Source organism: Trametes versicolor (assembly GCF_000271585.1).
Source record: "Trametes versicolor FP-101664 SS1 unplaced genomic scaffold TRAVEscaffold_9, whole genome shotgun sequence".
NCBI classification, from domain to species: Eukaryota; Fungi; Basidiomycota; class Agaricomycetes; order Polyporales; family Polyporaceae; genus Trametes; species Trametes versicolor.
In genome coordinates, this window is record NW_007360329.1 from 1,496,055 (window position 1) to 1,511,668 (window position 15,614).

Here is a 15,614-nt window from a genome sequence, read left to right on the forward strand (position 1 = left end):
CTGTGTTAGCCGACTTGCTCGTCCCAGAACGATGGGAAGACCGCCGCTCGTTTGGTGTTCCGGCATGCTTGGTGCGGGCTCGGACATGTTCGGGCTACCTACTACGGTCATAACCGCACACTCTGACAACTGGGAATACACTGGCGAGTGCACATGTCATTATTGATATCCTGGAGCAGCGGGCCAAATAATCAGGCGTGATACACACCATACCCCTTGGAGCCAATAAATAAAAGGCCACCTACTTTGAGGCGCAGCTGGACTTATTGCAACCATTCCCCGCGGCACGCATCCGGCTGCAATTGCGCCGAGTCTCTCAGCTGCATCCACTGTGGCAAGCGCACGTTCGCCGTCCTCGTGGAAAGATCTACCAAAATCAGGCAACGCTGACTCTGTGTCTGCGAGTTTCCCCAATCGCCTGAGAACAGTGAGAAGAGACGGTGATGATGAGAACGTTGGAGAGGGACGGAGAGAAGCCGGCCGAGTGTGGGCGCCGCGGGCGACCCGGGCGAGCGGGCCGCACGCGTGCGATCGCGATACCATCGACGGTGACGCCAACGGCGACCGCTATAAGACCCCGGTCCTCGCCGCGCTCTCCTACGCACGTCCACCACATCCTCCACGTCCCACACATACACTGCGAGCAACATGAGCGGGAAACTGGCTAGCGGTACGTCTTCGCGTTCAGCTTTCAGCTTGATTGGCGTCCGGGCCGGAAGCGGGGGCCCGGCTCTCGCGTAGATTGCCCTGGCGGTGGATATGGGCGCATACAGCGAGCTGCGGTTCCGTCGGGAGCGGGATAGGCTTCGGTTGCCCAGGCCAGTTCTTATGAAGGTCCGACGAGAAAGATTGGAGTGGAACAGGACCTGAACAGCGGAACCCCGCAACCTGCGGCGGCATACGCGCATTCACGCTTCCGTCTGTGAGACCACTCGTCTGCTCGCCCAAGGCGGTAGCGGCGGTTGCGTTTGCAAGACAGCGGGGGTGCATTGCCGGGATGGCGAACGGCGAAGTCAGAGCATGGACTTACACATTCCGCAGACTACACCGCCTGGAAGAAGCTCCAGGAAATCTACGACACCCAGCATGAGACTCTCAAGCTCAAGGACCTCTTCGCGCAGGACCCGGAGCGGTTCGCCAAGTTCAGCCGCGAGTACGTCTCAGAGGAGCCCTCTGTGCGGCTCCTGCTTGACTTCTCAAAGAACCTGATCACGGAGCCTGTGCTCGCGACGCTCCTCGACCTCGTGCGTGAGGCGCAGGTCGAGGAGTTCCGCGACAAGATGTTCGCGGGAGAGCACATCAACACGTCCGAGGACCGCGCGGTGCTGCACGTCGCGCTGCGCAACTTCGACGAGTTCAAGATCAGCGAGGCGGGCGCAGACGAGGTCCCCAAGGTTCTCGCCCACATCAAGGAGTTCACCGAGGCCGTGCGCAGCGGCGCGTGGAAGGGCTACACCGGCAAGACGATCAACACCATTGTGAACATCGGCATTGGCGGCTCGGACCTCGGCCCCGTCATGGTGACCGAGGCGCTGAAGCCGTACGCGAAGCGCGACCTCACCGCGCACTTCGTGTCGAACATCGACGGGACGCACCTCGCGGAGACCGTGCGCCTGTGCGACCCCGAGCGCACGCTGTTCATCATCGCGAGCAAGACGTTCACGACGCAGGAGACGATCACGAACGCGGAGAGCGCACGTGACTGGTTCCTCGCGACCGCAAAGGACAAGGCGCACGTCGCGAAGCACTTCGTCGCACTCAGCACGAACACGAAGGCGGTCACCGGGTTCGGCATCGCCGAGCAGAACATGTTCCAGTTCTGGGACTGGGTCGGCGGCCGCTACTCGCTCTGGAGCGCGATCGGACTGTCCATCGCGCTCGTCATCGGGTACGACAACTTCGAGCAGCTGCTGCGTGGGGCGCACGCGATGGACCTGCACTTCAAGACGGCACCGCTCGAGCAGAACCTGCCCGTGCTGCTCGCTGTTCTCGGCATCTGGTACAACGACTTCTACGGCGCGCAGACCCACGCGCTGCTGCCCTATGACCAGTACCTGCATAAGTTCGCGGACTACTTCCAGCAGGGCGACATGGAGTCGAACGGCAAGTCGATCACGAAGCAGGGCCAGCGGGTTAACTACCAGACTGGGGTGCGCACGGTCTTTCATTCGCCCATTATGAGGAGGAAACACTAATAATTGTGCTAGCCCATCCTCTGGGGTGCCGCCGGCACGAACGGCCAGCACTCGTTCTACCAGCTCGTGCACCAGGGAACGAAGCTCATCCCGGCTGACTTCTTGGCGCCCGCGACGACCCACAACCCGATCGCGAACTCGAAGCACCACCGCATCCTCCTCAGCAACTTCTTTGCTCAGCCCGAGGCTTTGGCGTTCGGTAAGACCGAGGAGGAGGTCCGCGAGGTTAGTGACACATGCAGCGACAATGTATTGTGTGTCTTGAATGCTGAGCCGATATTCCGGTTTCCCAGGAGCTCGGTCCCAACGCGTCTGACGCGCTCGTCAAGTCGAAGATCTTCGAGGGCAACCGGCCGAGCAACAGCATCGTCTTCCCCCTCCTTACCCCCGCTACTCTAGGCTCCCTGATTGCCATGTACGAACACAAGATCTTCACGCAAGGTGTTGTCTGGGGCATCAACTCCTTCGGTAAGCATTGCACTACCCTTGTCGTGTCTAACAATTGACCCTGATCGGCGCGCTCCAGACCAAATGGGTGTCGAGCTCGGCAAAGTCCTTGCGAAGAACATCCTCAAGCAGCTCGATAAGCCCGCAGACGTCACGGGCCACGACAGCTCGGTGCGTACTCTTTCTCCCGCCCACCCAGACGAGGGTCGAATGCTGACTTATCACCACTCCAGACCACGGGCCTCATCCACTACTATCAGAAGTGGCGGAAGGAGTGACTCCCCCCACGGACCGATGGAAGATGGTAGATCGAGGTCAAGGCCGCCTAGCAAGCGCTATCGACGCCTTGTAGAGCCAGCGGCGCAGGAACGAACGTGAAGCAGTGTAATCGCAAAGTGTAACAATTTATCCGCGTTCGTAGGATCTATCGGGAGGATTTTCAAGCTATGGCCGACGGTTGTGATAGTGGCTATCTTAAGGGGCGCCGCGACGTCTGTGCCGCTGCCGTGAGGCTTATCTGCCTTCCGTTCTCAGGTCTGTGGTCATGTTATCTATACCAGCGGCCATGGACAGTGACCCGAAAATGCCTTTGTGAGTCCTGCGCAGTTCAACATACGCAGTCATGTTGAGCATTCGTGAGGATCAGGAATGCAGAAACGTATAGAGATGCGTCACGGAGGCGTGCCTGCGGACTACGCGTCGAAGTCGCGTGTGGCAGGACGCGCTCACGCTCGCGCATGACCGCGTCTCTGGGATATCTAGGCGCCCGCATTAAGGGCTTGCGACATTCGCAGCACTGACTCCGCATGCCCTGCTCGGCGGACCGCCGTCTGCGGGAAGCCAGTGGGTTAGTTTATAAGCTGTGAGATTGTGCAGAATTCCCACCCGACTCCCCCACCGCCGGGAATTCGACTGTCGCTCTACTGCAGTCAAGATGGCACCTGCTGGATACGAGCCGCTGCTCGAGCTCAAGGGCGACGCTTCGGAACTAGAGGGTCACGCTCCCCGCACTCCCCGCACTCGGCGAAAAGCGCTCACTCTGATCGCACTGCTTGGAGTCGTCGGATTCTCCGCGTTCTACACTCTCGCGCCATCCAAGGGCGCCAACTACGCCGCGCAGGGCTCGCTCGAATTCGACGCTGACGCCGATGATCAACTGGCGAAGTGCCCTTCGGGCCTGCCCCCTGCTGCGACCCCTCCCACGAAGGTGAATCCGTTCGCATCGCTCACCATCGCCGACACCGTCTCGGTCTCGGAGTGGTTGCTTGCGCCCGAGCGTGGGCTCAACCTCACGCGCGGCGACAAGAACCCGCAACTCGCGGACAACCTCATCTACCACGTCGACGCGTTCCGTCCCGTGAAGAAGGACGCGGTTGCGTACCTGGACAACCCCGACACCGTGAGCCCCCCAGAGCGGTTTGCGCGCGTCACCATCCATCATGGCGCGGCGGCCGAGCCGTATGTCATGGACTACCTCGTGGGCCCGCTCCCGGTCAGCGAGAAGACGTCGATGCGCAAGCTCACGGAGATCTACCACCGCGACTCGATCCCGTTCAATGCGCGTGGATATACTACGATGGGGGAGCTCTCGCCCCTCCTCACCGTGATCATGCCGCCCCTGTCTGAGGTTACGGAGGTAAGTGGTTCTGATGCGGATGGGATTTGCTTCGACGCTGACCACTATGATATTAGGACCTTTTCGGCGGCTCTGCGCGTGGTCTCCCGAACGACACCCTTGTCGCAGCGATTGTCGCGCCCTTGAGTTTCGACGGTGCCTTCCGCCGTGGCTGGGTGTCATGGAGGCGCAACATCGCCGGGCCCTGGTTGCACCCCGTCAACTTCTTCCAGTACGTCGACTTTAGCGGGACGGACCCTTCCCAGTGGAAGCTCCTCAAGGTAAACCTGATGTCCACACTGTGGCTGTGCGCAGATCCCTGACACTTTCGTAACAGCTCGTGTACAACCACCAGGTGTTCAACAGCACCGAGGCCTTCCTCGACGCGTACCATGACGGCACCCTCAAGCGTCTTCCGCACAGGCCCGACCAGGATCCGAGCCAGGGCGAATGGAGCACGCGCAAGCGGCCGACGCTCACGGCGCAGCGCGACCTGGACAACCTCCCTGGCCCGCGCTCTGTCTCGTTTGGCGGACTCCGCTTCCGCGTCGACCGTGCGCTGCAGTATGTGAGCTGGATGGGCTGGGGCATGTACCTCGGCTTCGACAAGGATATGGGTCTCAGCTTGTGGGACCTGCGGTTCCGGGGTGACCGGATCATCTACGAGGTGAGTTTGCCCCGCATGCTGGTTGTGTATCTGCTAAACTCACTGGCCGCGGTAGCTTGCCCCTCAAGAAGCCATCGCGCAGTATGGTGAGCATATTTGTCGTGTATATATCTGATTGCGTAGCGTATGCTGACACTACCCCAGCCGGCAACGACCCCATGCAGACCACTACCGCATGGCTCGACCGTTTCTTCGGCATGGTACGTCGCTCAGCTCATTTAACTTGATATCAGGTCTCATTTGTGATGACTTATAGGGCTCCGCCGTACGCGACATGATCCCGGGATACGACTGCCCTCATGAGGCTGTCTACCTCCCTGCGACGACGCACAACTTCGAGGGCAGCATCGTGCGTCAGCGCGCGATCTGTATCTTCGAGCATGATTCCGGGCGCCCCATCACTCGCCACACCGGATATACCGAGGGCGAGTTCGGTGCAACGCGTGGATACCAGCTCGTCGTACGGAGCGTTTCTACGGTCGGAAAGTGCGTGTCCCACCATCTAATTCTGACGACGTACTGACTGAGTTGTGCATTACTTTATAGCTACGATTATCGTGAGTTGAGGCATCTTGAGGCATGCTAGAGCGAAAGTTGCTGACACTAAAGCGATCCATCCAGTGTTCGACTACATTTTCCAAATCGATGGCACCATCGAGGTCCGCATCTCAGCGTCAGGCTACTTGCAAGGTGGCTTCTGGGAAGCCTCCCAAGAGGGTTACGGCACCGCTATTCGCGACACGACCAGTAAGTTATTCGCTGCGTCGTCCTTCGCCCGGGCGCTGATTGTTCGGCATCGTAGTGGGATCTCTGCACGACCATGTCATCAACTACAAGGTACGCCTTCTGCGGGTTGCGCCACTTTGCGTTTTGATTAACATGAAAACTGCAGGTTGACCTGGACGTCGCTGGAGAGGAAAACTCGCTGCTCTTTACCAGTACCGCTACGGAGTCGATCACCCAGCCGTGGTTCGAGGACGACTGGGGCTCAGAGGTCATCCAGCAGAAGATCTCGAAGAAGTTCATCGAGACTGAGGACGACGCGCTGCTCAAGTTCCCTCAGAACCTCCAGGGCGGCTACTCGCTCGTCAACAAGGACGCGAAGAACCGCTGGGGCATCCCCCGCGGGTACGCAATCCACCCTGGCTATTCGCCTGTCCACAACGTACGTATCCCAACCCTTGCGCATACACGATCTGTCAACTGACCACCTCGGTTTCCCCTGCAGACGGTCGTAGGCTCGAAGCGTCTGCTTGAAAACGCGAACTGGGCTCGGTACAACCTCGCGGTGTCGAAGCGCAAGGAGACGGAGCCCACTTCGAGTTCCCAATGGAACCTGAACCTTCCTGGTGACCCGATGGTCGACTTCCACAAGTTCTTCGACGGCGAGAACATCACACAGACGGACCTCGTCGCGTGGATCAACGTCGGCATGCATCACCTTCCGCAAGCGGAGGACGCGCCGAACACGCGCACGAACCTCGCGGCTTCGAGGTACGCTCCACTTTCTCACCGTACTGCATGATGAGACCCGCGAATGCTGATCCTGCAACAGCTTCTTCTTGACGCCGCTCAACTACTTCGACGCGGATGTGTCGATGGAGTCGACGAACTCCATCCTGCTCACCGCACCGAAGGAGCCAGGCGAGCCGTGGACGTACGATGACTACGGCGTTGGGGTCGCGCACTGCGTCCCCGCCGTGGTCCCGCCGTTCGAGTACCGCGGCGTGCAGACGTACGGCCTCGACGGAAAGGCCGCGGCGCCATCGACGGCGGAGGAGATGCGCAAGAGCGCGGAGTTGTTCCACCGCATCAAGCTTGAGCTCTGAGCGCTGGGCGTTCTGCGAGAGGGTGAGAAGAACCTGGAGGGAATGGAATGGAAATGTATGGTAGTCGAAGCACGACGAATTCACGATGGGTTGTTAGATACGTCGGCAAGGCGTTATCACATCCCACAATGACACTTTCCAACGATACCAAGGCATTTGAAAGGGGAGGCGATAAACAACGGCCTCAAACGATGGTAAGCAACAAATGCAGCACGATGGACCATGGAAGGAGTACCTCTGAGTAGTGAGCGAATAACTTCAAGAAGGGACCAGCGCTTGAAGTAGTGAGGGATCGGGTTTTGCCGACTCGCATGCGCGAGATCCGTGAAGAGACTCAGAGACGCTCGGCCTGCGCACGGCTTTCCAGTCAACGTTCAACCTCCAGCATGTAAGGGTATGTCACAGGGCAACCTCTTTGCCTGAGTTAGGCGTTGCTTGGCTCTAAAAGACAGTCAACTCGGACAGTGAGGTGAGTAAGCATGTTACATCCATCTATTCACCCCGCTGACAAGTTCGTCATCTCTAGTATTCGCTCTAGCCCTGATCAACGTAACGACGAAGTATATATATCTGGCCGTCCAGCTACTCATGTGGTTGATATGCTTCATGCTCCTCATGGCTCGCGATCCTACGCGGATGGGGGCCAGGGGAAACATCAAGTCGCTTGCTTTGACGGCTAGCTGTAAACAGCAAGCAACGGCGACCGTGCGTATTCATGAACTCACTCGCCGCGTGATATCCACTCAAATCGTCCACGGTGAGCGTACATGCCGGACATCCTAACCCATCACCATAGTGTCAGCTCTGATTTTAATTTCGATTCCGCACAGGTGATTCCTAATCGGCTTCCGGCTGATGTGCTCGATGTCGCGCAAGCACCTAGCGCATTGATAGACCAAAGAATATAAAACGGCGTCGCCTTTGTATAGACCCCTCGGGCCTCTTCCGTTACTCGTTGTCTGGCAGCCATGTTCGCTATGTTAGCGGCCTTCGTTCTCCTAGGGGTTGCCGCTGCAAGCCCTCTCGCAGCGACGACTTTTCGCGTCCATGAGCTCCGCCCGGCCGTTCCATCCGGATTTACGTAGATCGGCCCAGCTTCTCCGCAAACGACGCTCAGCCTGCGCCTTGCACTTGCCCAGAGCAACCCCGATGGCGTTATCGACGCACTCTACCGTGTCAGTGATCCCGACAGTACGTCGTACGGGCAGTACTTGTCCAAGGAGGAGGTGGGTACCACTAATGGACATCACTATTTGCGTAGCTGACCGGTGATATCTTAGGTTGAGAGCTTCGTTGCCCCCGCATCTGACACGGTTGCGGCTGTCAACTCGTGGCTCACGGAGAATAAGCTCACTGCTACATCCATCTCCTCTGCAGGCGACTGGCTTAGTGTCGACATTCCCGTCGCCAAAGCTAACGAGTTATTCAACACCACCTTCAGTCTTTTCAAGCACGCCGCGACGGGTGCGGAGACCGTTCGCACCTTGCAATACTCTCTTCCAGGATCTCTACAGGGACACGTTGATCTAGTCCACCCAACTATTTCGTGAGTCGTACGCAGCAGCGTTACTTGATCTCGATTAAGTCTTGCAGATTCCCGGTATCCCTTGGACGATCCGCGCCGGCTGCCCCCGAACGGAGACGATCCGTTGCATTTGCGTCTCCTAAACATGCGTTGCGCGACGTAGACTCTGCGTGCGCCAACGGCACCGTTCCGGCGTGTGTGCAAGCACTATACGACATCCCGCTCACCCCTGCTGTCCACAAGGACCTCCAACTTGGAGTGACCGGTTTCTTCGGCAACAACGCGCACTACGCCTGGCTTGAGGTTCGTGTAGTTTGACCTTGCTGAGCTCACGTCCTCATCATTGTGTAGACTTTCCTGGAGACCTTTCGTCCCGATATGGACCCGGCGACCAACTTCAGTGTCGTCGGCATCGATGGCGGGTCGAACGACCAGAACGTACCCTCGGTCTCTGAAGGGGTACGTCTACCTTTAACGACGCTTGCTTCTTGACTAAGGCAGCTCTACTCGTACAGGAGCTCGATATCCAGTATACTGTCTGACTAGCCACCGACGTTCCTGTGACCTATTATTTCATCGGCATCGATAACACAGATGGAGACCTGGATGGATTCTTGGACGAGGCGAACGTTCTGCTGGCGCTTGATCAGCCTCCGCAAGTTCTGTCGACAAGCTACGGCTTCGCGGAAAGCAACCTGCCCTTTTCTCTGGTCGAGTGAGTTGGCGCACAGCGGCATTGCTTTTGGTACTGACCGCCGGTCACAGCAAGCTCTGCCAAGCATACGCGCAACTCGGTGCCCGCGGCACCACTCTCCTTTTCGACGCGGGGGACGGCGGAGCTGATTGTGCGGCGGACGGTTCCGACCGGTTCGGGCCCACCTTCCCATCCGACTGCCCTTAGTACGTTCGCGCCTCTCGCTTCCCGCAAAGTTCTCTCTACGGAACACAACTGATACTAATGCTCCCCAGTGTGACCTCCGTCGGCGGCACGCAGAACTTCTCCCCCGAGGAGGCCTGGATAGGCTCCAGCGGCGGTTTCTCGAACTACTACCCGCGTCCCGCATACCAAGACGCCGCCGTGTCCGCGTACCTCGCCACGCACGGGCAGGAGAACGCGGCACGCTGGAACGCGAGCGGGCGTGGGTTCCCGGACGTCGCGGCCAAGGCAGACGACGTGATCATCTACGAGAACGTGTTCTTCCATGGGGCGGGCACGAGCGCGTCGACTCCGATCGTTGCCAGCATCGTCGCGCTGCTCAATGACCGTCTCGCATCCGTGGGGCGGCCGCCCCTTGGATTCCTGAACCCGTGGCTGTACAAGGAGGGGTACAAGGCGTTCACGGATATCACGACGGGGAACAGCACAGTCCAGTGCCCTGGCGACGTACCCTTGCACCAAATTAACGCTACGGAGGGATGGGACCCGGTACGTCTTCTATGATGTTGCCGTTTGTTGAGACTTATATGTTGCGGCAGGTCACGGGCTTTGGGTCACCTCGGTTCGACAAGTTGCTCGAGATTTTGAACCTCTGAACAAGGTTGAGCGAGTCGGATATGCCATCTTCAATATATCATCTTTCCTAGCTGTCATGGACGTAATATTCAGGAGACATAATGATCATGCGGGGAGGTAGGGGTTATGTTGTCACTAGCAGATCTGACGTGGAGTCGGTGCTCAAGCACCAATTGCGGTCAATATTGACACGCCGGCGCCCAGTTCTATCACTATGGTGTGTTTCTAGCTGTTCTTTTCCGTCTACAAATGCATAGCTCAACTGCAGTTCTCGTTAATTTCTAGGACGGTAACTCAACAGACATACGCGAACCCCTCGCCAACGAAGTGAGCACCACTGCCGCGTGTTGATCCGCGAAGATGTTGTCACGTCCTGCAACAATCCGTACAAGTTGAAGGGGCCTCATATTTGATAATCTTCGATGAGGTTGGTTCTTCGTCCTTGTGCGTGCGTGTTTCCCCATTCATTGGAATTATCCCAGTTGAGTGCAGCTTCGTATTATGGCGCAGGAGTAATTGCGATCTGGCAGTATGCTCCTGTTGCTCGGCCCTGCTTCGGCAGGCCACCGAGAAGAAATCGGAACACCTTGGTCGCCCCGTCGTGGGCCGTTTAGTCCTATTTCGGTGAAGTTTTGTCCTCGAAGGACACCATCTGGTTTTCACCGGTGCGTAAATTCCAGATTCTCGACGACTTGAGGTGTATCTCCTCTATTGGCGGCTGTCAATTCATTAAAGCTGCGTCAATGGATTTTGGATTTGGTGCTTTTGTTCCTGATGCGAAGACTTGGTCGTTGTGCACTGCCGGTGTTGGGAAATCGGGAGTATGCCTGCTAGACGTCTCCAAGGTCGCGACGTCTTGCAAGCCGTGTAGTTAGACAATTTGCCTCGCGCTTGGGACGTTTGGACGCGCGCTACCGTGGTTGAGACGAGCAGAATATCACCGCCGCGGGAATCGTGTTCGACAGGCATCTTCTTGTATGCCGATATCAAGTTCTCAGGCGGTCGGTATCAGCTGGTTTCTTTGATGCTTCATTGTTCCTTAATGTGCGTGGGGGATTCGGCAGTATTGGGACCATCGCCTGTTGACGGTACCCCACGGATATTTCATGCTGTCCGCTGGTAGAGAGGTATGTCGCCGTTCGCGGCTTGCTTGAATTGCCCGAGGTCACACTTGTTGACGGTGCTTTATGTTTGGTTGAAATAGCTGTGCCTTGTTCTCGCAAGCGAATCAGCGCGGCGGCGCGTGATGGTGGGACGTACGTTCATACGGCATGCCGTCGTGTTGCTCGTTTGGGTCCGGCCACAGTGTTGACGAGCACACCATATTTCGGCACATATGGAGTGTTGCAGCCCAGCCGCGCGGCCGATCGCCCTCGAGTCCCATAGTTGGCGATGTTTCTCCTTGAGGCCTTCAACTTCGCTCATCTACTTATTCGGAGCTTCATCGTCTTCCAAAATGGCCCGGGCCTTGACGGTACCGGAGCCATAAGTAGCCCACTGACTGCACTGGCACCCTTGCTCACGGACGGTACTGGAGTTATGTTTACTGACCGCACCGCAGACCCGCTGACGGTACGGTAGCTATAACCCACGGACGGTACTGGAGTAGCAGCCCAGTGGCAGTGCGGGAGCTACAACCCACTGACCCCGCGCGCATCGCAAGCGAGCGCGTTTTCATGTATGTTCGCCACCGGTATGACGGCCTCCCAATTTCCGCGTTGCTTCAGTTGTACCTGATCTTACTTTTTGACAGACATTCTTGACCACATAGCGGCCGCGATGTTGCACTGGCGCGCGATCAGCACGATGAAGCCAAGCAGTGACACGTACAGCGACGGGACCATACCCAACACGCGTCATCCGCTATTGGTCAGCATCCACAGGCATGTCGGAGTGCGCGCCACCGCGGACAGAAGGAGGACGAGGACGGCGTGGATCGGAGGCGCTGAGTTGGATGTGGCGTCGTGGTTGAAAGGTGTGGCGAGCGACCAGGCGGACGAACTGAGGTGCGTACGGGGTGTGTTCCATGTTCTGAAAGATCCACAAGGCATCCCGCGCGACCGCGGCGTCGTTGGGGTCGGTGCTGGCCGTTATGGCGAGCGGCGAGTCGCGAGGCGCGCGGTGGCGTGACGGCTGAGTGGGATGGTGGTCGGGCCAAGTAGCGGTGAAGGGGCTCTGCAACGGCGGGAGAGGGTAGAGGAGAGGAGGACGGGGGCGGCGATGTGGGAGAGGACAAGAGGCGATTGGAACAAGGGGGCGTGCGCGCAGGGCTATATACCTGTGCGCCGCAATTCGTACTCCGCCGCGAGATTCCGGTGAGCCGCCATTGTGACCTGGCCTGCGCCTTATCACAGCATATTGTTCCCTGCTTCTAGCATAGACCATCGCGACGGCCAGCCCCGCGAATGTTTCCGTCGAAGACATGTGGCTGACCGCTCGCACGCCGGGACCGAGCTCACCCTCCGCCGACATGGCCTCTCCGGGGCAGTGTGGCGCACATCGCGCCTCCGTCAATTGCTTCTCGTCACTTCACCACCATCCTCTTCTCTTCGTCTGACTGCGATCGAGAGGTGTCGGTGGTTGAGGTGAAGACGATCGACGCCACAACGGCGCTGTGGCTGGCGGGCGTGCGCCACCGCCCGACATTGACGCCGACGCGCGACGCGTCGTGCACGTGCGGGCGCTAAGCGTCCTCTCGGGTCTGCCCCGCCCGGCGCCTTTCGCGTCGTTCCTCATCCGCACAAGGTGACCCTCTCTGTTTTTTTGCGACCGACCATCGAGCGGCCGCGCCGGTGTCAGTACTTCTTTGTGCATTGCGAGCTCTGCGCAATGTGCACGGCACCACCACCCCTGCTTAGGTGCCACAGCATGTTCAACGAGGGAGCGGAATCTCCCGAGTGAGTGGGCTCGACGTTCGTACTCATACGCAAATGCTGCAGTGAGTCACAGTACTACATCTGCTTTCTTGCTTTATTTATCACTGAATATCTGTGGCAGCTGTAGGACACCGCGTACATACTGCCTTCGACCTCTTCCTTCAGTTCGTGTTGGTGACCCTCGCTCCGGCTATCCCGGCGCTCAGATATGCTGTAACACATCCCGGTGGGATCAAGACTCGACTGATTCCCATTCACTACCCATAGGTACCCATGCGGTAAAGCACCCTGACTTCATAATTTCCACTCGCTCTGGCCCTAGATCGACGTAAACGGCGTGACGAGGTAAATATATCTCGCCCGGCCGGACTACTAGTACTCCCACGTAGGGCCAATGGCCCTTGCTTTCGCCATTGCTTTCGACCTCCCACGGAAAAGATGAGACAAGCAGTTGCGCGCAGATCGCTCTGAAGATGAGTCTGAAATGAAATGAATCGAGAGCTATGAACACCTGCGCAGTCATGCATTCACTCTCCGCGCTCCTTTCGCTGAAATCCTCCACGACGTGCGTATATGCCCGATATCCTGCCCTATCACTAGCGTAACCTCTGATCTCAACTTTGATCTTTGCACAGGTGATACCCAGCGGGCTTCCCGCTTGATGTGCGGAAGCAATGCATCGCTAGGCCGAAGAACATAAAACGGCACCGTCCCCGCGCTGACCCCTCGAGAGTTTCTCCTGTCTCTCGTGCTACCGCCATGTCCGCCGCGTCTGCACTCCTGGCCTTCGTGCTTGCAGGGGTCGCCACCGCAAGCCCTCTCGCGGCGACGACTTTCCGCGTTCATGAGCTGCGTCCGGCTGTTCCTTCCGGCTTTACGGAGGTTGGCCCGGCTTCGCCGCAAACGACGCTAAACCTTCGCCTTGCCCTTGCCCAAAACGACCCGGATGGCCTGGTTGACGCGCTCTACCGTGTCAGCGATCCCGACAGTGAATCACATGGACAGTACCTATCCAAAGAGGAGGTGCGCATCATCATGCTGGCCTCGTTCGATGCTACTATGTATGGAGTTGACCCGTATTTAGGTTGAGAGCTTCGTCGCTCCCAAACCCGACACTGTTTCGACTGTCAACGCATGGCTCGCGGCTAACAGCCTCACAGCTACATCCATTTCCTCCGCAGGCGACTGGCTCAGTGTCGACATCCCAGTGGCGAAAGCCAACGAGTTGTTCAACACCAACTTTACTCTTTTCAAGCACACCGCAACGGGTGGGGAGACCGTCCGCACCTTAGAATACTCCCTTCCAGGCTCCCTGCAGGGGCACGTCGACTTGGTCCACCCGACCATCTCGTAAGTCGCAATATCAGTCTAGTATAACATCGGCTAAGCAGTACTTTCAGGTTCCCGGTACCCGTTGCGCGGTCTGCGGCGGCTCCCTCCAAGCGGGAACCTACTGCTTTTGTGTCTCCCAAACTGGCTCTGCGTGATGTAGCGTCCGCGTGCTCCAACGGCACCGTCCCGGCGTGTTTACAAGCGCTCTATAACATCCCGCTCACCCCCGCCGTTAACAAGGACCTACAACTCGGTGTTACCGGATTCTTCGGAAACAACGCACACTATGCGTGGCTCGAGGTCCGTTCCGACCTGTAACCCCTTGATCTCTGTTCTAATTTTCTGCAGACCTTCCTTGAGACCTACCGTCCCGACATGGACCCAGCGACTAACTTCAGCGTGGTTGGGATCGATGGCGGTTCAAACGATCAGGACGTCCCTTCCGTCTCTGAAGGAGTATGTGTGCACCTCACAATACCTGCTTCTCGACTCACTTATATGCATATCCTTAGGAGCTCGACATCCAGTACACCGTCGGACTGGCTACGGACGTCAACGTGACGTACTACTTCATCGGGTTCGACAACCAGGACGGAGACTTGGATGGCTTCCTGGACGAGGCGAATGTTCTGCTCGGCCTGGACACGCCGCCGCAGGTGCTCACGACTAGCTATGGCTTCTCGGAAAGCGACCTTTCCTTCTCTCTGGTCGAGTGAGTATGTTGATAATAACACTGTTATCGACGCTGACCGGTGTGTACAGCAAGGTCTGCCAAGCCTACGCGCAGCTCGGTGCCCGCGGAACGACCGTCCTCTTCGCCGCAGGCGACAGCGGCCCTAACTGTGCGCCCGACGGTTCCGACAAGTTCGAGCCCACGTTCCCGTCTGACTGCCCCTTGTACGCACACATCTGTGTCCCCTTTCTCGATGACACAAGCTTGACCCTTCTCCTGCAGCGTGACCTCCGTGGGCGGGACACAGAGCTTCTCTCCCGAAGCAGCCTGGACAGGCTCGAGCGGCGGCTTCTCCAACTACTACCCGCGCCCCGCCTACCAAGACGCCGCCGTCTCCGCCTACCTCGCCTCCGCAGGCAGCACAAACGCCGCGCGCTGGAACACAAGCGGGCGCGCGTTCCCCGACATCGCCGCGAAGGCAGACGACATCGTGATCTACGAAACTGTGTTCGCGCACCTGCAGGGCACAAGCGCGTCGAGCCCGATCGTCGCGAGCATCATCGCGCTGCTGAACGACCGCCTCGCGAGCGCGGGGCGGCCGCCGATGGGCTTCTTGAACCCGTGGCTGTACAAGGAGGGGTGGCAGGCGTTCACGGACGTGACGACGGGCGGGAGCTCGGTGCAGTGCTCGGGTGGGGTACCGGTGCACCAGATTAACGCTACGGAGGGGTGGGACCCGGTGCGTGATCTTTTGCAGAGACGTCGTCGTGCTGTGGAACTCATTGGTAGGCACAGGTTACCGGCTTTGGGACGCCTCAGTTTGACAAGTTGCTCGAGCTCTTGAATCTGTGAACAAGACTTCTCAAGCAGCTTGGGCTTGAGTAAGACGGTTTTGTAGAACACCCGGACATTCGCTACTGGACGCTATTTGGTCTACTACTC

At 58.2% G+C, this 15,614-nt stretch overlaps 4 protein-coding genes across 4 annotated transcripts; all 4 read left to right on the forward strand.

Moving 5' to 3' along the window:
* Positions 1–610: 610 nt before the first annotated feature.
* On the forward strand, positions 611–3,234 carry TRAVEDRAFT_171831 (glucose-6-phosphate isomerase). The gene is made up of 6 exons (XM_008043305.1): positions 611–670; positions 1,042–2,150; positions 2,208–2,420; positions 2,489–2,663; positions 2,722–2,813; positions 2,876–3,234. Exons 1-6 carry the CDS (start codon positions 649–651, stop codon positions 2,918–2,920), a joined length of 1,656 nt encoding a protein of 551 aa, XP_008041496.1. The 5' UTR covers positions 611–648; the 3' UTR covers positions 2,921–3,234.
* Positions 3,235–3,330: 96 nt separating this feature from the next.
* Positions 3,331–6,753, forward strand: TRAVEDRAFT_171833 (amine oxidase catalytic domain-containing protein; the record flags this gene model as incomplete). The annotated part of the gene is made up of 12 exons (XM_008043306.1): positions 3,331–4,278; positions 4,335–4,538; positions 4,595–4,924; positions 4,980–5,010; positions 5,069–5,124; positions 5,181–5,410; positions 5,471–5,481; positions 5,546–5,671; positions 5,727–5,761; positions 5,817–6,089; positions 6,153–6,418; positions 6,480–6,753. Exons 1-12 carry the CDS (start codon positions 3,577–3,579, stop codon positions 6,751–6,753), a joined length of 2,538 nt encoding a protein of 845 aa, XP_008041497.1. The 5' UTR covers positions 3,331–3,576.
* Positions 6,754–7,721: 968 nt separating this feature from the next.
* On the forward strand, positions 7,722–9,811 carry TRAVEDRAFT_22306 (uncharacterized protein; the record flags this gene model as incomplete). Its single annotated transcript, XM_008042693.1, has 11 exons — positions 7,722–7,796; positions 7,839–7,979; positions 8,034–8,299; positions 8,347–8,581; positions 8,630–8,737; positions 8,780–8,807; positions 8,873–8,993; positions 9,044–9,178; positions 9,248–9,470; positions 9,600–9,704; positions 9,755–9,811. The coding sequence occupies 11 exons, from the start codon at positions 7,722–7,724 to the stop codon at positions 9,809–9,811; spliced, it is 1,494 nt and encodes a 497-aa protein (XP_008040884.1).
* Positions 9,812–13,426: 3,615 nt separating this feature from the next.
* Positions 13,427–15,524, forward strand: TRAVEDRAFT_129797 (subtilisin-like protein; the record flags this gene model as incomplete). The annotated part of the gene is made up of 8 exons (XM_008043307.1): positions 13,427–13,690; positions 13,752–14,017; positions 14,068–14,299; positions 14,348–14,455; positions 14,512–14,711; positions 14,762–14,896; positions 14,955–15,411; positions 15,468–15,524. 8 exons carry the CDS (start codon positions 13,427–13,429, stop codon positions 15,522–15,524), a joined length of 1,719 nt encoding a protein of 572 aa, XP_008041498.1.
* Positions 15,525–15,614: the final 90 nt, after the last annotated feature.